Source organism: Procambarus clarkii, chromosome 31 (genome assembly GCF_040958095.1).
Source record: "Procambarus clarkii isolate CNS0578487 chromosome 31, FALCON_Pclarkii_2.0, whole genome shotgun sequence".
Lineage (NCBI taxonomy): Eukaryota > Metazoa > Arthropoda > Malacostraca > Decapoda > Cambaridae > Procambarus > Procambarus clarkii.
The window spans coordinates 12,086,258-12,110,929 of NC_091180.1; the positions used below are offsets into that span (position 1 = coordinate 12,086,258).

Here is a 24,672-nt window from a genome sequence, read left to right on the forward strand (position 1 = left end):
AAAGGGTTGTGCTAAATGGGAATGAATCTGACTGGGGAAATGTGCTAAGTGGTATCTCTCAGGGGTCCATTTTGGAGCCAACCCTGTTTGTCATATATTGTACATCAATGACATAGATGAGAATATTACAAATCACATCAAATTTGTAGATGACACTAAGATCTATGGTAGAGCGGGAAGTGATATTCTGCCATGTTTCCCCCCCCCCCCTTTTTTCCATTCTTTTCTTATTTTTTCTCAACACAATTTATACTTTAATCTCAATTAGTATTAAGTTTTAGTCTTTAGTGTTTTTCCTGCCCGAAACGCTTTGCGTAATAGTGGCTTTAGGCATTGAATGTACTAGCTCTATCTATAAATCCATCAACTTTTGTATCTTACCTTGTATGTATGTGCCTTACCTGAATAAAAATTTATTTATTTATTTATTATTTATATGGACACATTACAAAGAGATCTGTACAAACTCCACAAATGGTCAGATGACTGGCAAATGCTCTTTAATGTCAATAAATGCAAGACCTTACATGTGGGGCATAACAATCCACATCACAACTACCAAACTGACAGAACTGCCTTACAGTAAATAGATGAAGAAAAGGACCTTGGAATCAAAATCCATCAATCACTAAAAATTGCACAACAAGTGGGAGCGGCAGTAAAAAAAAGCGAACTAAACCTTGGGAATAATCAGGCGTACCTTTACCTTCAAGGAAAATAAATTAGTTGTTCAACTGTATAAGTCTCTGGTGCGCCTCCACCTGGATTATTGCATCCAGGCATGGAGACGAGCTCTCATCTTCAGAAAGCTATAGCTGCTCTGGAGAAGGTGCAACACCGGGCCACAAAAATCCCACCAGAGCTTAGTCTTCTCTCGTATCAGGAACGGTTGAGGGCCACTGGGCTAACACCACTGCAGACCAGGCATGACAGGGCAGATCTCATAGAAACCTTCAAAATACTATACAGTTTGGACACTGTAGATCCTGACACTTTCTTCAAAAGATCAGATGTAACACGAACAAGGAGCAACGGGTTCAAGCTCAACAAGCCCCAATGTAGGATAGAAACAGGAGATGCTTTTTCATCCATATGGTTGTAAACCCGTGGAATCGCCTTCCTGCTGAAGCCGTAAACGTCAAAACTTTGCTGGGTTTTGGGGGGAATGGGGGGACCTTTGACAAGCCGCCAACTTCATGTCCTCGTTGAGACCACTAATATTAGTGGTCTTCAGGTAAATAAGAACTCGGGATCATTTCCCAGGACCAATTAGCAAAAATTCAAACCCAGCAAGCACAACTAGGCGAGTACCGACCAACACCTATCATCTGACACCATCAGCACAACATTCAGCCCTTGCAGCCATAAATCAAGTCTAACTTTAAAACACGTCTAGTTGCCTTATCACCCTTGCATTAACTAGCAACAGCATCATCATCCTCATTCAAGCCTTACATCAACTGGCAACAACAACAATGACATTCAAGCCTCACATCAACTGGCAACAACAACAATGACATTCAAGCCTCACATCAACTGGCAACAACAACAGTGACATTCAAGCCTTATATCAACTGGCAACACCAACATTCAAACCTTGCATCAACTGGAAACAGCAATAACAACATTCAAGCCTTACATCAACTGACAACAACAATAACATTCAAGCATTGCATCACCTGGCAACATCATTTAAGCCTTGCATCAACTGGCAACATCATCATTTAAGCCTTGCATCAACTGGTAACAACATTCAAGCCTTGCATCAATTGACAATAACAACATTTAAGCCTTGCATCAACTGGCAACAACAACATTTAAGCCTTGTATCAATTGACAACAACAACATTTAAGCCTTGCATCAATTGACAACAATAATTAAGCCTTGCATCAATTGACAACAATATTTAAGCCTTGCATCAATTGACAACAACAACATTTCAGCCTTGCATCAACTGGCAGCAACAACATTTAAGCCTTGCATCAATTGACAACAACAACATTCAAGCCTTGCATCAACTGGCAACAACATTCAAGCCTTGCATCAATTGGCAACAACATTCAAGCCTTGCATCAATTGACAACAACATTCAAGCCTTGCATCAATTGACAACAACATCCAAGCCTTGCATCAACTAACAAACAACAACATTCAAGCCTTGCATCAGCTGACAACAACAACAACATTCAAGCCTTCCATCAACTGGCAACAACAACAACATTCAAGCCTTGCATCATGTGGCAACAACAACAACAACAACATTCAAGCCTTGCATCAACTGGCAACAACAACATTTAAGCCTTGCTTCAATTGACAACAACAACATTATTTAAGCCTTGCATCAATTGACAACAACAACAACATTCAAGCCTTGCATCAACTGACAACAACAACATTAAACCTTGCATCAACTGGCAACAACAACAACAACATTCAAGCCTTGCATCAACTAGCAACAACAACATTTAAGCCTTGCATCAATTGACAACAACAACATTATTTAAGCCTTGCATCAACTAGCAACAACAACATTTAAGCCTTGCATCAATTGACAACAACATTATTTAAGCCTTGCATCAATTGACAACAACAACATTCAAGCCTTGCATCAACTGACAACAACAACATTCAAGCCTTGCATCAACTGGCAACAACAAAATTTAAGCCTTGCATCAATTGACAACAACAACAACAATGTTTAAGCCTTGCATCAGCTGGCAACAACAACATTTAAGCCTAGCATCAGCTGGCAACAACAACATTCAAGCCTTGCATCAATTGACAACAACAACATTCAAGCCTAGCATCAATTGACAACAACAACATTCAAGCCTTGCATCAATTGATAACAACAACATTCAAGCCTTGCATCAATTGGAAACAATAAAATTTAAGCCTTGCATCAATTGACAACAACAAAATTTAAGCTTCGCATCAACTGACAACAACAAAGTTTAAGCCTTGCTTCAACAGGCAACAACAACATTCAAGCCTTGCATCAACTGGCAACAACAACATTCAAGCCTTGCATCAACTGGCAACAACAACTACAACATTCAAGCCTTGCATCAACTGGCAACAACAACAACATTCAAGCCTTGCATCAATTGACAACAACATTCAAGCCTTGCATCAACTGGCAACAACATTCAAGCCTTGCATCAACTGGCAACAACAACATTCAAGCCTTGCATCAACTGGCAACAACAACAACATTCATGCCTTGCATCAATTGACAACAACATTTAAGCCTTGCATCAACTGGCAACAACAACAACATTCAAGCCTTGCATCAACAGGCAACAACAACAACAACATTCAAGCCATGCATCAACTGGCAACAACAACAACATTCAAGCCTTGCATCAACTGGCAACAACAACATTCAAGCTTTGCATCAACAACAACATTCAAGCCTTGCATCAACTGACAACAACAACATCATTCAAGCCTTGCATCAACTGACAACAACAACATTCAAGCCTTGCATCAACTGACAACAACAACATTCAAGCCTTGCATCAACTGACAACAACAACATCATTCAAGCCTTGCATCAACTGACAACAACAACAACATTCAAGCCTTGCATCAACTGGCACAACAACAACATTCAAGCCTTGCATCAACTGACAACAACAACATTCAAGCCTTGCATCAACTGACAACAACAACATCATTCAAGCCTTGCATCAACTGGCAACAACAACACTCAAGCCTTGCATCAACTGACAACAACAACATCATTCAAGCCATGCATCAACTGGCAACAACAACAACAACATTCAAGCCTTGCATCAACTGGCAACAACAACATTCAAGCTTTGCATCAACTGACAACAACAACATTCAAGCCTTGCATCAACTGGCAACAACAACAACATTCATGCCTTGCATCAACTGGCAACAACAACAACATTCATGCCTTGCATCAACTGGCAACAACAACAACATCCATGCCTTGCATTAACTGGCAACAACAAGCCTTGCATCAACTGGCAACAACAACAACATTCAAGCCTTGCATCAACTGGCAACGACATTCAAGCCTTGCATCAATTGACAACAACAATATTCAAGCCTTGCATCAACTGGCAACAACAACATTTAAGCCTTGCATCAATTGACAACAACAACATTTAAGCCTTGCATCAATTGACAACAACAACAACAACATTTAAGCCTTGCATCAACTGGCAAAAACAACAACATTCAAGCCTTGCATCAACTGGCAACAACAACATTCAAGCCTTGCATCAACTGGCAACAACAACAACAACATTCAAGCCTTGCATCAACTGGCAACAACAACAACATTCAAGCCTTGCATCAACTGGCAACAACAACAACATTCATGCCTTGCATCAACTGGCAACAAAAACAACAACATTCAAGCCTTGCATCAACTGGCAACAACAACAACAACATTCAAGCCTTGCATCAACTGGCAACAACAACATTCAAGCCTTGCATCAACTGGCAACAACAACAACATTCAAGCCTTGCATCAACTGGCAACAACAACAACAACATTCAAGCCTTGCATCAATTAGCAACAACAACATTCAAGCCTTGCATCAATGGATAACAATATTTAAGCCTTGCATCAACTGGCAACAACAACAACATTCAAGCCTTGCATCAACTGGCAACAACAAAATTTAAGCCTTGCATCAACTGGCAACAACAACATTTAAGCCTTGCATCAATTGACAACAACAACAACAACAATGTTTAAGCCTTGCATCAACTGGCAACAAAAACATTCAAGCCTTGCATCAACTGGCAACAACAACATTTAAGCCTTGCATCAGCTGGCAACAACAACATTCAAGCCTTGCATCAATTGACAACAACATCCAAGCCTTGCATCAACTGACAACAACAACATTCAAGCCTTGCATCAATTGGCAACAACAAAATTTAAGCCTTGCATCAATTGACAACAACAAAATTTAAGCCTTGCATCAATTGACAACAACAAAATTTAAGCCTTGCATCAATTGACAACAACAAAGTTTAAGCCTTGCTTCAACTAGCAACAACAACATTCAAGCCTTACATCAACTGGTAACAACAACATTCAAGCTTTGCATCAACTGATAACAACATTCAAGCCTTGCATCAACTGACAACAACAACAACATTCAAGGCTTGCATCAACTGGCAACAACCACATTCAAGCCTTGCATCAACTGACAACAATATTCAAGCATTGCATCAAATGACAACAACATCATTCAAGCCTTGCATCAACTGGCAACAACAACATTCAAGACTTGCATCAACTGGCAACAACAACATTCAAGACTTGCATCAACTGGCAACAACAACATTCAATCCTTACATCAACTGGTAACAACAACATTCAAGCTTTGCATCAACTGACAACAACATTCAAGCCTTGCATCAACTGACAACAACAACAACATTCAAGGCTTGCATCAACTGGCAACAACAACATTCAAGCCTTGCATCAACTGACAACAACATTCAAGCATTGCATCAAATGACAACAACATCATTCAAGCCTTGCATCAAATGACAACAACATCATTCAAGCCTTGCATCAACTGGCAACAACAACATTCAAGACTTGCATCAACTGGCAACAACAACAATCAAGACTTGCATCAACTGGCAACAACAACATTCAAGACTTGCATCAACTGGCAACAACAACAACAACATTCAATCCTTGCATTAACTGGCAACAAAAACAACAACATTCAATCCTTGCATCAACTGGCAACAACAACAACATTCAATCCTTGCATTAACTGGCAACAAAAACAACAACATTCAATCCTTGCATCAACTGGCAACAACAACAACATTCAAGCCTTGCATCAACTGGCAACAACAACAACAACATTCAAGCCTTGCATCAACTGGCAACAACAACATTCAAGCCTTGCATCAACTGGCAACAACAACATTCAAGCCTTGCATCAACTGGCAACAACAACATTCAAGCCTTGCATCAACTGGCAACAACAACATTCAAGCCTTGCATCAACTGGCAACAACAACATTCAAGCCTTGCATCAACTGGCAACAACAACAACAACATTCAAGCCTTGCATCAACTGGCAACAACAACAACAACATTCAAGCCTTGCATCAACTGGCAACAACAACAACATTCAAGCCTTGCATCAACTGGCAACAACAACAACATTCAAGCCTTGCATCAACTGGCAACAACAACAACAACATTCAAGCCTTGCATCAACTGGCAACAACAACAACAACATTCAAGCCTTGCATCAACTGGCAACAACAACAACAACATTCAAGCCTTGCATCAACTGGCAACAACAACAACAACATTCAAGCCTTGCATCAACTGGCAACAACAACAACAACAACATTCAACCCTTGCATCAACTGGCAACAACAACAACAACATTCAAGCCTTGCATCAACTGGCAACAATAACAACATTCAAGCCTTGCATCAACTGGCAACAACAACAACATTCAAGCCTTGCATCAACTGGCAACAACAACAACATTCAAGCCTTGCATCAACTGGCAACAACAACAACATTCAAGCCTTGCATCTATTAGCAACAACAACATTCAAGCCTTGCATCAATTGATAACAATATTTAAGCCTTGCATCAACTGGCAACAACAACATTCAAGCCTTGCATCAACTGGCAACAACAACATTGAAGCCTTGCATCAACTGGCAACAACAACATTGAAGCCTTGCATCAACTGGCAACAACAACAACATTCAAGCCTTGCATCAACTGGCAACAACAACAACAACATTCAAGCCTTGCATCAACTGGCAACAACAACAACAACATTCAAGCCTTGCATCAACTGGCAACAACAACAACAACATTCAAGCCTTGCATCAACTGGCAACAACAACAACATTCAAGCCTTGCATCAACTGGCAACAACAACAACAACATTCAAGCCTTGCATCAACTGGCAACAACAACATTCAAGCCTTGCATCAACTGGCAACAACAACAACAACATTCAAGCCTTGCATCAACTGGCAACAACAACATTCAAGCCTTGCATCAACTGGCAACAACAACAACAACATTCAAGCCTTGCATCAACTGGCAACAATAACAACATTCAAGCCTTGCATCAACTGGCAACAACAACAACAACATTCAAGCCTTGCATCAACTGGCAACAATAACAACATTCAAGCCTTGCATCAACTGGCAACAACAACAACAACATTCAAGCCTTGCATCAACTGGCAACAACAACAACATTCAAGCCTTGCATCAACTGGCAACAACAACATTCAAGCCTTGCATCTATTAGCAACAACAACATTCAAGCCTTGCATCAATTGATAACAATATTTAAGCCTTGCATCAACTGGCAACAACATTATTCAAGCTTTGCATCAACTGGCAACAACAACAACAACATTCAAGCCTTGCATCAACTGGCAACAACAACATTCAAGCCTTGCATCAACTGGCAACAACAACAACAACATTCAAGCCTTGCATCAACTGGCAACAACAACAACATTCAAGCCTTGCATCAACTGGCAACAATAACAACATTCAAGCCTTGCATCAACTGGCAACAACAACAACAACATTCAAGCCTTGCATCAACTGGCAACAACAACAACATTCAAGCCTTGCATCAACTGGCAACAACAACATTCAAGCCTTGCATCTATTAGCAACAACAACATTCAAGCCTTGCATCAATTGATAACAATATTTAAGCCTTGCATCAACTGGCAACAACATTATTCAAGCTTTGCATCAACTGGCAACAACAACAACAACATTCAAGCCTTGCATCAACTGGCAACAACAACAACAACATTCAAGCCTTGCATCAACTGGCAACAACAACAACATTCAAGACTTGCATCAACTGGCAACAACAACATTCAAGACTTGCATCAACTGGCAACAACAACATTCAATCCTTACATCAACTGGTAACAACAACATTCAAGCTTTGCATCAACTGACAACAACATTCAAGCCTTGCATCAACTGACAACAACAACAACATTCAAGGCTTGCATCAACTGGCAACAACAACATTCAAGCCTTGCATCAACTGACAACAACATTCAAGCATTGCATCAAATGACAACAACATCATTCAAGCCTTGCATCAAATGACAACAACATCATTCAAGCCTTGCATCAACTGGCAACAACAACATTCAAGACTTGCATCAACTGGCAACAACAACAATCAAGACTTGCATCAACTGGCAACAACAACATTCAAGACTTGCATCAACTGGCAACAACAACAACAACATTCAATCCTTGCATTAACTGGCAACAAAAACAACAACATTCAATCCTTGCATCAACTGGCAACAACAACAACATTCAATCCTTGCATTAACTGGCAACAAAAACAACAACATTCAATCCTTGCATCAACTGGCAACAACAACAACATTCAAGCCTTGCATCAACTGGCAACAACAACAACAACATTCAAGCCTTGCATCAACTGGCAACAACAACATTCAAGCCTTGCATCAACTGGCAACAACAACATTCAAGCCTTGCATCAACTGGCAACAACAACATTCAAGCCTTGCATCAACTGGCAACAACAACATTCAAGCCTTGCATCAACTGGCAACAACAACATTCAAGCCTTGCATCAACTGGCAACAACAACAACAACATTCAAGCCTTGCATCAACTGGCAACAACAACAACAACATTCAAGCCTTGCATCAACTGGCAACAACAACAACATTCAAGCCTTGCATCAACTGGCAACAACAACAACATTCAAGCCTTGCATCAACTGGCAACAACAACAACAACATTCAAGCCTTGCATCAACTGGCAACAACAACAACAACATTCAAGCCTTGCATCAACTGGCAACAACAACAACAACATTCAAGCCTTGCATCAACTGGCAACAACAACAACAACATTCAAGCCTTGCATCAACTGGCAACAACAACAACAACAACATTCAACCCTTGCATCAACTGGCAACAACAACAACAACATTCAAGCCTTGCATCAACTGGCAACAATAACAACATTCAAGCCTTGCATCAACTGGCAACAACAACAACATTCAAGCCTTGCATCAACTGGCAACAACAACAACATTCAAGCCTTGCATCAACTGGCAACAACAACAACATTCAAGCCTTGCATCTATTAGCAACAACAACATTCAAGCCTTGCATCAATTGATAACAATATTTAAGCCTTGCATCAACTGGCAACAACAACATTCAAGCCTTGCATCAACTGGCAACAACAACATTGAAGCCTTGCATCAACTGGCAACAACAACATTGAAGCCTTGCATCAACTGGCAACAACAACAACATTCAAGCCTTGCATCAACTGGCAACAACAACAACAACATTCAAGCCTTGCATCAACTGGCAACAACAACAACAACATTCAAGCCTTGCATCAACTGGCAACAACAACAACAACATTCAAGCCTTGCATCAACTGGCAACAACAACAACATTCAAGCCTTGCATCAACTGGCAACAACAACAACAACATTCAAGCCTTGCATCAACTGGCAACAACAACATTCAAGCCTTGCATCAACTGGCAACAACAACAACAACATTCAAGCCTTGCATCAACTGGCAACAACAACATTCAAGCCTTGCATCAACTGGCAACAACAACAACAACATTCAAGCCTTGCATCAACTGGCAACAATAACAACATTCAAGCCTTGCATCAACTGGCAACAACAACAACAACATTCAAGCCTTGCATCAACTGGCAACAATAACAACATTCAAGCCTTGCATCAACTGGCAACAACAACAACAACATTCAAGCCTTGCATCAACTGGCAACAACAACAACATTCAAGCCTTGCATCAACTGGCAACAACAACATTCAAGCCTTGCATCTATTAGCAACAACAACATTCAAGCCTTGCATCAATTGATAACAATATTTAAGCCTTGCATCAACTGGCAACAACATTATTCAAGCTTTGCATCAACTGGCAACAACAACAACAACATTCAAGCCTTGCATCAACTGGCAACAACAACATTCAAGCCTTGCATCAACTGGCAACAACAACAACAACATTCAAGCCTTGCATCAACTGGCAACAACAACAACATTCAAGCCTTGCATCAACTGGCAACAATAACAACATTCAAGCCTTGCATCAACTGGCAACAACAACAACAACATTCAAGCCTTGCATCAACTGGCAACAACAACAACATTCAAGCCTTGCATCAACTGGCAACAACAACATTCAAGCCTTGCATCTATTAGCAACAACAACATTCAAGCCTTGCATCAATTGATAACAATATTTAAGCCTTGCATCAACTGGCAACAACATTATTCAAGCTTTGCATCAACTGGCAACAACAACAACAACATTCAAGCCTTGCATCAACTGGCAACAACAACAACAACATTCAAGCCTTGCATCAACTGGCAACAACAACAACATTCAAGCCTTGCATCAACTGGCAACAACAACATTAATCAAGCCTTGTCAAGTCAGCAGTGACGCAGCAGTGCCGCGTCTCCCATTCACACCGTCTTCCCGTTTCACACCGAGAAAAGAAAACCTGCAGGCAAGATCCCAAGTTCTACACGAAGGATGATTCGTTCCACCGTTGCAATCTGTGGAAATGAAGGAGCAGTTGTGCTGGCTGCCGAGAGCGCTGAAGGAGACCATATTCAATACTTTATACCCAGACACTTAATACAAGTCAAGAGATATGATCAGGCAAGAACACGTGGTGACAGGGCAACTGAGGAGAGCGAGGAAGGATAGAGAAAGAAATGTGAATGTGTACAATGAAGTTGCAGCTAGCAACCCATCACTGTGGACGCCAGGGAGCCTGGCAGTGATAAGATTTTATAAAAGCGAAAAATTGTCTGACACCGCCTTGACCACTACCTGAGAGATTGTGCCACCTAAGAGGCATTAGCAATAACAATAAAATAAATCCCACATTGAGTTATGAAAGTACCATCAGTCAAATAGTGTTCTTAAAACCACTTCTTAACAAACACTCCCCGTCCCCCAGCACTTTGCACCAGCTAATAATAAGATAACGTCAATTTAGATGAATGGTAAATGTTAACCATCTTGGTTGATCAACTATTCACTTGAGGCAACAACATTGTTGTGAGTGACTTTGGAGCAAGCCAGTAATTATCAAAAGGCAGCAGTCAAGTCCTTCCATAGCTGCGTGTTGGTAGATGTAGTCTGCCCGAATTCATACCCTATGCATTTTTTTTTTTTGGCTAACGGCCATACCACGTTGAGAACACCGCTTCTCGTCCGATCAGCGAAGTTAAGCAACGTTGGGTTTGGTTAGTACTTAGATGGGTGACCGCCATAGAAACACCAAATGCTGTTGGCAATAATGTTTTTTGACCAAAGAGACAAAGCTCAACCCTCGCAAGCACAATTAGGTGAATTGAATTTGTCCATTCAATGGTATTTCTGCCGGAAACGCTACGCGTGTTTGTGGCTTTACAAGAATGTAAAAATACTATTCTTATGTAATCTTCCCAACCCATTGTACCTTCGTGTAAATATAATAATAATTATAATCATTTTAATTGTTAAACGATTTGACGGGTCGTTTTCCGGGGAAACGTTAGTATTAAAGACCTGCCCGGAACACTTTGCGTCCGTTAGTGGCTTTACAACAATTTACAACAATGTGAACTCATATAGAAATAACAAATTATGAACAACTCGGCAGGTTTTTCTTCCCGTAGGGTGTGGGTGGGAAGGGGGAATGGAGGTTCACATGCTGCTATAGCTTTCTCCTTGATGGTAAAAGGGAGGAGCGGCAACTAAAACAGTGGCGTGTGATATTTAAGAGGGAGACTTCCCACACAGTTTTACGGGCTCACCATAGCCCGTGCTACATGGACACTTCGTTCTGAGTAGCTAAATCTGAAACCACCACCACCACCACACAGTAAGGCAGGTGGTTGTGTTTACGGCGTCAGCTGATCCTTGGTGCTGGGGTCAGGCCCTTGTCGTCTGCACTCGTCTAGTTGTGCTCGCGGGAGGTTGAGCTCTGGCTCTTTGGTCCCGCCTCTCAACTGTTTGTGTTTGGCTCTTGGTGGTCCCCAAGTATAATTTTGGTATTTATATTTATTTATATACAAAAGTTTTTACATTCTTGGCCGTGATATTGTGTGACCAACTGGTGAAATGTGGCCCAATTTGTTGGTCGCCTGGAGATATTTTGGCCAGTGCTTTGACTATTTGATGTAACGAGAGGTCACCTAGTATATGCTCCATGGTAAAAGGTATTTTAAGGGCGAGAAGGACTTGTTTGGAAGAGTACTCCGGCAAGGTGACGTCAAAAACAGTGAAGGAGGAAGTGTTGCAGTGTTTCAGGCCCATGACAGTGACTACAGAGCTCCTTGATGATGTGTGTTTCACCAACACGATGGCTCGCGTTGCCTAATAACGTCAGCATTGAGACGTTTGCCCTCGCGTGCAAAATTAAAAAAAAAATGTTTCGTATATTCTAAACAGACAAGGGAAATTGGTCGTAAAATATATACATACATACATAGTTAACCACAATTATGGCCGTTAAATGTAATATAAAATAAGCCTATTCCTAACTATAAGCCTAAATAAGAAAATTAAAGATGGGAACTATCAGGAAAATAGTTGACAATCGACTTGAGAATGGTCCAGGACGGACCGAAACGTCGTCGTCCCTTCAACTTCTAGTTATGGCTTCTAGTGTGTGGTCTGGTCAACATACTTCAGCCACGTTATTGTGACTCATCACCTGCATATCAGGAAAAAGCGCCAAGCCATTACGGACCCTATAGCACTTGGAAGGCATCAAGATAAGGACTTGGGATGGGACGGGTGGAAGAAATGGTGCCCAACTACTTGGACGGTCGGGGATCGGACTTGCACGAAGCTATAGGCCGTAGCTCTCCCGTCCAGCCCAAGTCCTTGGACAAAAACTTAGAGCTTGCATATTATAACGTTTCATTCTTTAACATCTCTCACTTACCTTCAAGGTGACTTTCCTACGTTGCCGCTGCATCTTGTGTATGTTAAAAGAAGAAATATTCAAATCTATAGAGGAGCGAGACACACCCGCACTCCACCGCGTCTCGGCACACGCTGCCGTTGTCGGCCCAATGGGTTGAGTATGGTCATTTCGTACATAAAAAACACCTGAGCTCGTTTTCTGTTTAAAACCGAATATATATTGTTAGGGGTAGGATGTATTAGCATAGGTTAGGCGGCATTGGGCTCGGATGGCTTAGGTTAATTTGGGTTAGGTTAGGCAAGTTTAAGAAAATATGCTGGCGAATCGTCTTGTGTACGATGTGACTTGAACCACAATGGGGTGCTTCACCCTTCTTTGATGACTAGACGACACACTAGAAAGTGAAGGGACGACGACGTTTCGGTCCGTCCTGGACCATTCTCAAGTCGATTGTGAAGACTCACAATCGACTTGAGAATGGTCCAGGAAGGATCGAAACGTCGTCGTCCCTTCACCTTCTAGTGTGTGGTCTGGTCATCATACTTTAGCCACGCTATTGTGACTCCTCACCCTTCCTTACTGACCAACCAACAAGTATGGCCCGGACTCAGTCCAGGGGCTAAGAGTATAAATAAATAAATAAAATAAATATGTTTATTCAGGTAAGGTACGTACATCCAAGTGATGTTACATTAATGGATTGATATATAGATAGAGCTAGTACATACAATGCCTAAAGCCACTATTACGCAATGCGTTTCGGGCAAGAAAACAATTAATATCTAGAACTTAATACTAATTGAGGATAAAGAACAAAAAGTGTTGTGAACAAATACAAATAAAGATAAAAAAAAGGGGGGAACATGACTGAAAAAGCAGCACAAATACAATAGGTTGACAAACAGTATTGATTAAAAAGAATAACAGACATGGGTTGACAATAGAGGAGTGAGGTAGGTTACAGGGAATTTATTAGGTAGTGTTTAGTTTTTATCTTAAACTGGTTGAGAGAGGTACAGTCTTTAACATGGTTGGGAAGGTCATTCCACATTCTGGGTCCCTTGATTTGTAGAGCATTTCTAGTTTGATTAAGTCGTATTCTAGGAATATCAAAACTGTATTTATTTCTGGTGTGGTGCTCATGGGTTCTGTTACAACCTTCAATGAAGCTTTTGAGGTCAGGATTGGCATTACAGTTCAGCGTTTTATATATGTATAATACACAAGAGAGAATGTGCAGTGACTTAATATCTAACATATTCAGAGATTTGAGTAAGGGTACCGAGTGATGTCTGGGGCCAGAGTTGGATATTGTCCTAATAGCAGCTTTGTGTTGGGTAATTAGAGGACGTAAATGATTTTGGGTAGTAGAACCCCAAGCACAAATACCATAGTTGAGGTATGGATAGATGAGGGAGTAATAGAGAGTAACCAGGGCAGGGCGTGGTACATAATATCTGATCTTAGAAAGAATGCCAACAGTTTTTGAAACTTTTTTTGATATATTTAGACTGTGACCCTGGAAATTCAGATTGTGGTCGATGAGAACGCCAAGGAATTTGCCATCTAATTTGTTACAAATTTGGGTATTGTTTATTTTGAGATTTATCTGATTAGAGGATTTATTGCCAAACAGAATATAAAACGTTTTGTCAATGTTAAGGGTGAGTTTGTTGGCAGTTAGCCAAAGATGGACTTTCTCTAGCTCAGTATTTACTGTGGCATTTAGAGCAAGGGGGTCAGGACTGGAGTAAATGAAGGTTGTGTCGTCAGCAAATAGAATTGGTTTGAGGTGATGGGAGGCATTTGGAAGGTCATTAATGTAGATGAGAAAGAGGAGAGGGCCAAGTATGCTGCCCTGAGGAACACCAATGTTGATGGGTAGGGTGGGAGAAATAGTATTATTCACAGAAACATACTGGAGCCTGTCAGTAAGATAAGATTTGAGGTATTGCAGGGAGTGTCCTCTGACTCCATAATGATGTAATTTAAGAAGAAGGTTTTGATGGTTGACAGTGTCAAAAGCCTTACGCAGGTCCACAAATAACCCAACAGGAAACTCCTTTTTATCAAGAGCTGCGTGAATTAAGTTAATCATACTAATAAGTGCATCGTTAGTGCTTTTTTTGGGTCTGAAGCCATATTGACAAGAGCTAAGTATATTGTGTTTGGCTAGAAAAGAGTAAAGCTGCTTGTAGATTAGTTTTTCGAATATTTTTGACAAGTTAGGCAGGATTGATATAGGTCTGTAGTTGTTAACATCTGTGAGATCACCACATTTGTGGACAGGGGTTACTCTTGCTTTTTTTAGAATGTCAGGAAAGGTTTGGAGTTCAAGTGACTTGTTGAAGAGCAATGCAATAGCAGGGGCTAGAGATCTGGAGGCTTTTTTGTAAATTAAAGTTGGTATCTCCTCGAGGGCACTAGACTTGGTTTTAAGGGAAAGGATTATTTCATTGACATCAGTGGAACTAGTAGGCTTTAGGTACAGAGACTGTGGATAGTTACCTGTATGATAGTCCTTAACATCAGTACAGGAAGATGGAATATCATTTGCAAGGGATGACCCAATGGAAGAGAAGAACCTATTGAACTCAATAGCAGAATCAGAGGCTGAAAGCTGACCAACGTTATTGGAAAAGAGTGTTGGTTTGTTATTTAAAATCTTCTTTGAGCCCAATATTTGTGAAATTGTGCTCCAAGTTTTTTTAATGTTGCTCTTTATTTGGGTAAATTTATCTTCATAGTATTTAGTTTTGGCTCGTCTAATTATTTTAGATAGCAATAACGAGTAATTCTTTGAGAATTCTTTGGAGACTGTTCCTAGTCTATACTTCTTCTCAAGGTCGTGTTTTTTGTTAATGGATTTAAGTATTCCCTTTGTAAGCCAAGGATTGTTAAGTCTTTTGCTTGTGACTTGTTTTGTAAGCATAGGACAGTGGGTGTTATAAAGGCTAAGAGTTGTTTGTAGAAAAGATTGCACTGCTAGGTTGATGTCCCCTATGTTACCTAACTCGGACTCCCAGTTGACATTATCAGCAGCAGTTATAAAATTGTTTATAGCAGTTTCATTGTGCAGCCTAAAGCTTAACTCCCTTGTCTCTAGAGGTGGTTTGCTAATGTTAGTTAAGAGAAATGTAGGGTAATGGTCTGTAGTGCTATCGGTGATTATACCTGAAGTAAGCGGAGAGGTTATGTTGGTCCAGATGTGATCTAGAGTCGTAGCAGTACTATCAGTGATTCTAGTTGGTCTAGTGATTAAGGGTATGAGGAAGCAGGAATCCATACAGTTGAGGAAACTAGCAGCAGGGGGGTTATCAGGCTCGCAGAGGTCAATATTAAAGTCCCCTGCGATAATTAGATGGTTTTTGTTCAATCTGTTATCTAGTATTAGATTTCTAAGGTTTGAGTTGAATTCAGACACATCAGTGTTAGGAATTCTATAGACTGCACCCACAGACAGGACAGACTCGGCACCCTTGACTCTGAAACTGGCGAAGATATACTCCCCACAGCAGTCTCTAGTTCTAATTATTTTTAAGCATGTTAGTTCTTGGTGGTAGTAAAGAGCAGTACCACCACCTCTCTGCATTTGACGACAGTTGTGAATTGCCGAGTAGTTAGGCATGTTAAAGAGTTGAGTATTATCCTCTTTCAACCACGTTTCAGTAAGTATAATAAAAGAGTATTTGTTGTCAATAGTTTCAATCAAGGCACTAACATCATCGAAGTGTTTACCTAGGGATCTAACGTTCAAGTTGATTACAGAGATATTGTGATTATCTGTTAATACATTGTTTACATCATGTGCTGTAAAATATCTGCAATTTTGATCATTGAAGTGATGATTGTCATAGATAGTGGATAAGAGGTTTAGTTCTGGGTCTATACTTGTCTGCATAAAAAGGCTGTTTGCAGGAAAACAAGGCAAGAATGGCAAATTACAAAATAGAAAATCGATCGTCGAGAACAAACCCGACTGTACACAAATGATGTCTATTCATTGAGTACCCCATACTCACCAATTGAGAGACGGGACCAAAGAGCCAGAGCTCAACCCCCGCAAGCACAACTAGGTGAGTACTCATCCTGTGAGTGGTTGTGTATTGTGCCCCGCCACATTAGTGGCACATGTACGTTGGCAGGTGTGGATAGTTTTCCTATAGAGGGAATAGAGATCATACTGGCCAACGACTTGACGATGGGTTTGGACAATAACCATCCCATGGTTGGGAACGTTCCGGTTGGAGAGGTGGTAAGACTTGTAGTAACAGTGCAGGTCAGATCCCGGGCAGAGACGCATTTAGACTTAAAAGACTTGTTTAACCCTACATCTACCCAACAGGTTGTTAAGAGCACTCCAGTTAACTCTTCTGACGCACTCCCTCCTATGAATCACAGCCACAGGGAATCAGGTATCCTTTGGAGACGTTTATCACGTTCTCTCTTGAAAACTGTGAGGGGTCTGCCAGTTATGTCCCTTATGTGTAGTGGAAGCGTGTTGAACAGTCTCGGGCCTCTGATGTTGATAGTTCTCTCTCTTTCAGAGTACCTATTGCACCTCTGCTTTTCAACGCGGGTATTCTGCACATCCTGTCATGCCTCCTGGTTTCATGTGGTTTTATTTCAATGTACAGGTTTGGGACCAGCCCCACTAATATTTTCCACGTGTAAATTATTATGTATCTCTCCCGCCTGAGCTCAAGAGGATACAGATTTAGGCATTTAATCGGTCCCAATAGTTTAAATGTTTTACTGAGTGGATTCTAGCAGTAAAGGATCTCTGCACGCTCTCCAGGTCAGCAATTTCTCCAGCGTTGAAAGGGGCTGTCATTGTGCAGCAGTACTCCACTCTAGAGAGCACTAGCGTCTTGAAAAGTATCATCATTGCATGGTATAGCATCTCCAGTTTGAAAAGTTCTTATTATACAACCTGTCATTTTTCTTGCAGTTGCGACGGCTACTTTATTGTGTTCTTTAAAGGTAAGGTCTTCCGACATGAGTACACCCAAATCCTTTACATTGCTTTTTCGTTCTGTTATGATTTGACTGCGTTTTGTACGTGGTTCCCGTTTTGACATTTTAATTTTTTTCCGTAGCGCATGAGCTGGAACTTATCTTCATTATCTTAAACACCATATTATTTCCCGTAGCCCATAGAAAGACCTGATTTTCATCTGACTGGAGGTTTGCAGTGTTCTCTATGTTGTCTACTCTCATAAAAATCCTAGTGTCATCTGCAAAGGATGATACAGTACTATAAATTGTGTCCTTGTCAACAAGCTGTTGTATCCTTGGGCTCTGTCAACAACCTGTTTTACCTCTTCCCCCTCACTTCAATACACACATAAATCACAATAGCGTGATATATCAAATGAACAAATCCACAAGGGCCGTGATGAGGGCTCGTACTTACGCCCGGGATAATCCCAGACGCTGCCTTAGTCGACTAGGCCACGATATGGTTAAAAGAATTATAACCGGGAGTTCCACTGACCTCAAATGGATCCTGCAGTCTCTCAGAGACACAAATCAGGGTTTTATACAATTTCCCCATACACTCGGACTCTGTCAACATGTTGTTCTACCTTTACCTCGACACACTCCCCCTCCCCGGTTTGTGTCTTGGAGAGACTGCGGGATCCGTGGCAGAGCAGTAGCAATCCCGGTTACAATTTTTATACCATGTCGTGGCGCAGTCGATTAAGGTGCATCTGGGATCATCCTGGACGTAAGTTCGAACCCTCATCACGCCCCTTGTGGATTTATTCATTTGATATATCACGCTATTGTGATTTCTGTGCGTATCCAACTAGATACAAAACCAAGACTGATGAAGGCGGGCAAAATTAATCCACACAGCGGTACTTGGGTACTTGCCTGATATGTTTGAACTTCATTTGGGGCATCAGAGAGCAAAGCCACATGGGGGAGAGCAAACCCTACACGACTCAGGGTCGTAGGTGTTACCGACCCAACAGGCAGCACGGCGGAGGCAGAAGAACTAACCTTCGCCCCATCGCACAGACAACAAACAGTCCTCAAACTCGCACAAGTGAGAGCAGGTTTGCAGGGGATATCCATAGGATACACAAACCTGCAGGGGCCAGAAGGGGGCCAGAAGGACTAACCAAGTAGGACACCCAGACACTGGAGTGTCCACAGATGGACACAGCCTAGTCAATGTGGCTGTGAAGGCATGAAGGCCGACCTAGATGTGCCGCGTGAAGAAGCTTGCGAACCATCAGGGAGCCCCAACCAGCCAAAATGTTCACCCCCAAACAGGGTGCCTAGATAGATGGGCAGGTGAGGCCCCCCACCCCGGAGGTCCAGCCTCTAAAGACTGAACTCCTGAACACACTAAAGAGAGTTCTGCCAGTGCAGCAGTAGCGCTAGGGAGTACACAGGGAAGATAGCCCAGAGCATATGGAGCTCCAAGCACCTGGTTGATGGGATTCTGGGAGTTCTTCTACTCCCCAAGCCCGGCCCGAGGCCAGGCTTGATTTGTCAGAGCCTGGTTCAACAAGCTGTTGCTTAATTTAGAACCTGTACTTGAGGTCGATCTCGATGTAACACGGGGAGGGTGTTCTCGAATTATCTTTCCTTCTACTCCCCCTCTACCCGTATTCTTCCTTTTTAATCTCTACAAGGGACTCCAAAACTTTTACTAAAGCCGACTCCACGCCACGTGGTCCTAAGACGATTGACCGACTTAGGATTCTACAACCCGTATGACGTGACCTAGGCTTTGAGCAAAACCCTAGAGTCGCCTCCGCCGCCACCACCAGACCAGTAACACAGAGCAATGATCGAGGTCTGGATCGATCATGCTAATTAATCAACCTTGGGGCTTGATCCCCACTATAACCGATGACCTTGAGTGTGGAATAAATTACACGGTAATGATGAATTCCGACTCGATGTTAGAGTCGGCGCCCAATCCAACTCTGCCTCATGTGGACCACGTGACCAGGACAAGTTCACATAAACACATGGAAATAATAAAAATGCAAATTATTAACTAATTAATTTATTAAAAGAAAACTAAAACAAAATCTAAATATGTTCACTCCCTGTCACTTTAACACTCCCTACTTGACCTGAACGGCAATGAGTTGACTATCCCTATAAATAACAATAGCAACTATACCTCTATGTTTTACCAGCTAAAGATGTTGGGCTGGTCTTGGGGGAGAGGTGAGATGGGTTGACCTCCCCCAGTTGACCTGGAGTTCACACTGATCTCTCCTCGTCTGGTCTACCCCAGACTAGAGCATTGTATCCTTCCGCATAGTCTAAGTTTTACCAAGTTACTAGCAAGGTTTAAGTTATAACAATTAACCTCTGTTGTACTTAATTGATCCAGACTGGTTGAATTATTTTACTGAAGTTAAATTACACAAGCCTCTAACAGCAGAGCTGTTCCCGATCACCAAAATGGTTATTTGAACTTTGAGAAAATAGTGTACATGTCAACTCTGATGACCTATGACCGCCAGGTCACTCCGCCTTACAACTTAGATCTGATTCGTGATGTCACTGATGGTGACTTAACTCAATAATTAGAATACTCTTGATATTGTACCCAATAATATTATACAATACAATTTTAATACAAAATTAATAAAGGCTAATTTCTCTAACTTACTGAATACTATAGGATGATTCATTATACGCAGCTATGAACAAGGCGTCGATTATTTTCACCGCGAATTCCCCTGGGGTCAGGACCCAGGTCACCACACGGGCCCAGCTTCTCATTATCTTTTGTCAATAAACCACTCTGGATAATTCTTACAACCAGCCTAGTTTGTTACATCGAGCCCATTGTTGATGTGACGACTTATATTGAATTTTGTAACTAGCTCATCAAGATTGTAACTTGCTTAGCTAAATGAATTGTGGAGTTCAGTCCCTGAGCCCATTATGTGCCTCTGTAACCCTTTCCACTACCGCCCACGGGATGGGTATGGGGTGCATAATAAATGAACTAAACTAACTTTTGATTCAGCTACTGGGAACATCCTCAGTTTGCTAACTGTAGGTAGTAACTAAGTGATTGTAACCTATCCACCGCTGCCCACTGGATGGGGGGCGGTGTGCAGGACAAACATATAAATTGTGACACTAGCTCTCCACATATGTCAGTTGCTTAATTTAGAAACTGTACTTGTGGTCGATCTCGAACCCATTGTTGATGTGACGACTTATACTGAATTTTATAACTAGCTCATCAAGACTGTAACTTGCTTAGCTAAATGAATTGTGGGGTTCAGTCCCTGAGCCCATTATGTGCCTCTGTAACCCTTTCCACTACCGCCCACAAGATGGGTATGGGGTGCATAATAAATGAACTAAACTAAAAAAACTGTTGCTAGGAGCGGCCCGCAGGCCTATATATCCACCACAGCCCGGTTGGTCTGGCACTTCTTGAAGAAAACTATCAAGTTTTCTCTTGAAAATGTCCACGGTTGTTCCAGCAATATTTCTTATACTAGCTGGGAGGTTGTTGAACAACTGTGTACCTCTGATGTTTATACAGTGTTCTCTGATTGTGCCTATGGCACCCCTCCTCATTACTGGTTCTATTTCTGCATTTTCTTCCATGTCGTTCACTCCAATATGTTGTAATTTTACTGTGTAGATTTGGGACCTGTCCCTCCAGTATTTTCCACGTGCACATTATTTGATCTCTCTCCTTTCTAGTGAGTACATTTGGAGAGCTTTGAGACGATCCCAATAACTTAGGTGCTTTATCGTGTCTATGTTCTCTGTACTCCCTTTATTTCAGCAATCTCTCCTGCTCTGAAGGGGGAAGTGAGTACTGAGCAGTACTCAAGACGGGACAGTACAAGTGATTTGAATAGTACAACCCCTGTGATGGGATCCCTGGATTTGAACGTCTTGTAATCCATCCTATCATTTTTCTGGCTGACGCAATATTTGCTTGATTATGCTCCCTAAACGTTAGGTCGTCAGACATCATTATTCCCAAATCCTTTACATGCTGCTTTCTTACTATGGACAGATTTGATTGTGTTTTGAACCCTGTATTATGTTTAAGGTCCACATTTTTACCGTACCCGAGTACCTGGAATTTACTACTGTTAAACATCATGTTATTTTTTGCTGCCCAGTCGAAAACTTTATTAATATTTGCTTGTAGTTTTTCAATGTCTCCAACAGAGGTAATTTCCATGTTGATTTTTGTGTCATCTGCAAACTGATGATACGAAGCTCAGACTTGTATTTTTGTCTAAATCTGATATGAGAATAAGGAAAAGAAGTGGTGCAAGGAATGTACCTTGAGGTACAGAGCTTTTAACTGCGTTTGGACTCGATTTTATTTTGCTGACTGTTACTCTGTATTCTGTTCAACAGAAAACCGAGTATCCACTGTCCTTCTTTACCAGTTATACCCACTGACCTCATTTTGTGTGCTATCGCTCCCATGGTCACATTTATCAACTGCCTTTGCAAAGCCCGTGTACACGACATCGGCATTCTGTTTTTCTTCTAATGTTTCAGTGACTTTGTCATAGTAGTCAAGTAGCTGTCAGAGGCATGATCTTCCCACTCTAAATCCATGTTGGCCTGGGTTGTGGAGGTCATTGGTCTCCGTGAAACTGGTGAACTGACTCCTGATCAGTCTCTCAAATACTTTTATTATGTGGAACATTAGTGCAACTGGTCTATAATTCTTTGCCAATGCTTTGCTCCCTCCCTTGTGTAGAGGGGGCTATTTCTGCTGTTTATCTGGTATCTCCCCCATGTCCAAGCTCTTCCTCCACACTATACTGAGTGCCTGTGCTACTGGCACTTTGCATTTCTTTATAAATATTGATTTCCATGAATCTGGACCCGGAGCTGGGGTGCATGGGCATGTTGTTAATTTCTCTTTCAAAATCTGCCACACTCATGTTTATATCAGTTATATTTACAGGGGTTTGGCTATTATGCATAAAGAAGCTGTCTGGATCTTCCACTTTTGTGGGAGCCGGTCGGCCGAGCGGAGAGCACGCTGGACTTGTGATCCTGTGGTCCTGGGTTCGATCCTAGGCGTCGGCGAGAAACAACGGGCAGAGTTTCTTTCACCCTATGCTCCTGTTACCTAGCAGTAAAATAGGTACTTGGGTGTTAGTCAGCTGTCACGGGCTGCTTCCTGGGGGTGGAGGCCTGGTCGAGGACCGGGCCGCGGGGACACTAAAAAGCCCCGAAATCATTTCAAGATAACCTCAAGATAACTTCATGCTGTCTATTGAAGTGCTAAACATCTCCTCATATTGATCATCATTATTGCAGGTATTACACAGCAAATCTTGCAAAAAAAAAACTCCTAAGTAGCACCTGCTTATCAGTTTACAATCAAAATGTTAGGCCACTTGGTAAACATTTTGATGATATAAATGCACTACTCACAGCACTAGGTACTAAATTATCATTCATCATTTTAACAGAAACTTGGCTAAGTAATGACTATACCCAACTCTACAATTTAGCTGGTTATAAAACCATTCATAACTGCAGGCCTAATAAAAAAGGAGGTGGCACAGTAATATATTACAAAGATACCTTCATCTGCAGTAGTGTCATTAGTGATAGAGACGACTATTGTGAATATACCTTTGCCAAGTTCTCCAGTAAATCCCTTAAATCCTCCCTGACTATCGGTGCCATCTATAGATTTCCTAATACCAACATAGCTTCATTCTCAGACAACGTAAGGAATCTTATCATAAATAACAATCTCAACAAAAATCACATCATTCTGGGAGGTGACTTCAATATTGACCTGGGTCTTCAAAACAACCCTCAAGTTGACAATTTCCGTAACAGCATGCACTCCTGTATGCTAATCCCCACAATCACCAAGCCCACCCGAGTCACTCAAACATCTGCCACTACCCTGGATCACTTATGGACTAATATAACAGCTCCCCTTACATCTGGGGTAATCTATGAAAGAACAACTGACCACTATCCTACCTTCCTCATAGCAAACATGAACACACCACCACCAGAAAGCAAGACACTCATTCAGGCTACACAGTGAATCAGCTTTAGGCAATCTTTCTAATGCACTTCTCAATATTAACTGGGAATCTGAATTTAATAATACACAGGATATAAACTCATTAACTAACCTCTTTCTCTCCAAACTTCTCTCTCTGCACTTCTCTACGCCTCTACAGCACTCACTTTCCCCTCCTTACCAAACAAGTAACTGATAAAAGAAAAATAACCCGTGGCTCACAAGTGGCATAATCAAATAATCAACAAAAAACATGAATATGAAAAGAAATTTAGGATTAGCCTAGTTACAAAGAAATAGTTAAGAGGTACTCATCAGTGCTTACCAGTATCATAAGAAAAGCTAAACTTTCATATTATGAGACTAGATTCAAAGAAGCAAAAGGCAACATGAAAAGCACATGGAAAACCATCTCTAATATCCTAGGAACTAAACAACACTCCCACAACCAGATAACATTCTCTAAGGATGGCCTTACACCGTCATCTGATTTAGAAATGGCGAATTAATTTAATAGCTTCTTTTCATCGGTTGGTGCTAACCTTGCCAGTAAAATCCCTCAGACTCAGACACATATCAACACATATCTCTCAGGCAGCTATCCAAACTCTCTTCTCCTTTCACCAGTCAGCCCAACA

At 41.4% G+C, this 24,672-nt stretch overlaps 1 protein-coding gene and 1 non-coding gene across 6 annotated transcripts in view; one reads left to right on the forward strand and one right to left on the reverse strand.

Annotated features, from left to right (window-relative positions):
* LOC123749106 (uncharacterized) overlaps positions 1-13,273 on the reverse strand; it is a 55,738-nt gene extending 42,465 nt beyond the window's left edge. The window contains exon 1 of one of the 5 annotated variants that reach the window (XM_069334340.1): positions 13,021-13,273. In XM_069334340.1, coding sequence (XP_069190441.1) covers positions 13,021-13,053 — 33 coding nt within the window. In that variant the 5' untranslated portion in view covers positions 13,054-13,273. Of the gene's footprint in view, positions 1-11,884; positions 12,014-13,020 lie in introns of those variants that run through there. The other 4 variants (XM_069334339.1, XM_069334342.1, XM_069334343.1 and 1 more) reach the window with 4 other exon arrangements.
* LOC123758974 (5S ribosomal RNA) lies at positions 11,263-11,382 on the forward strand. Its single transcript, XR_006772962.1, has one exon. It is a non-coding gene; the product is annotated as a 5S ribosomal RNA (ribosomal RNA).
* Positions 13,274-24,672: the final 11,399 nt, after the last annotated feature.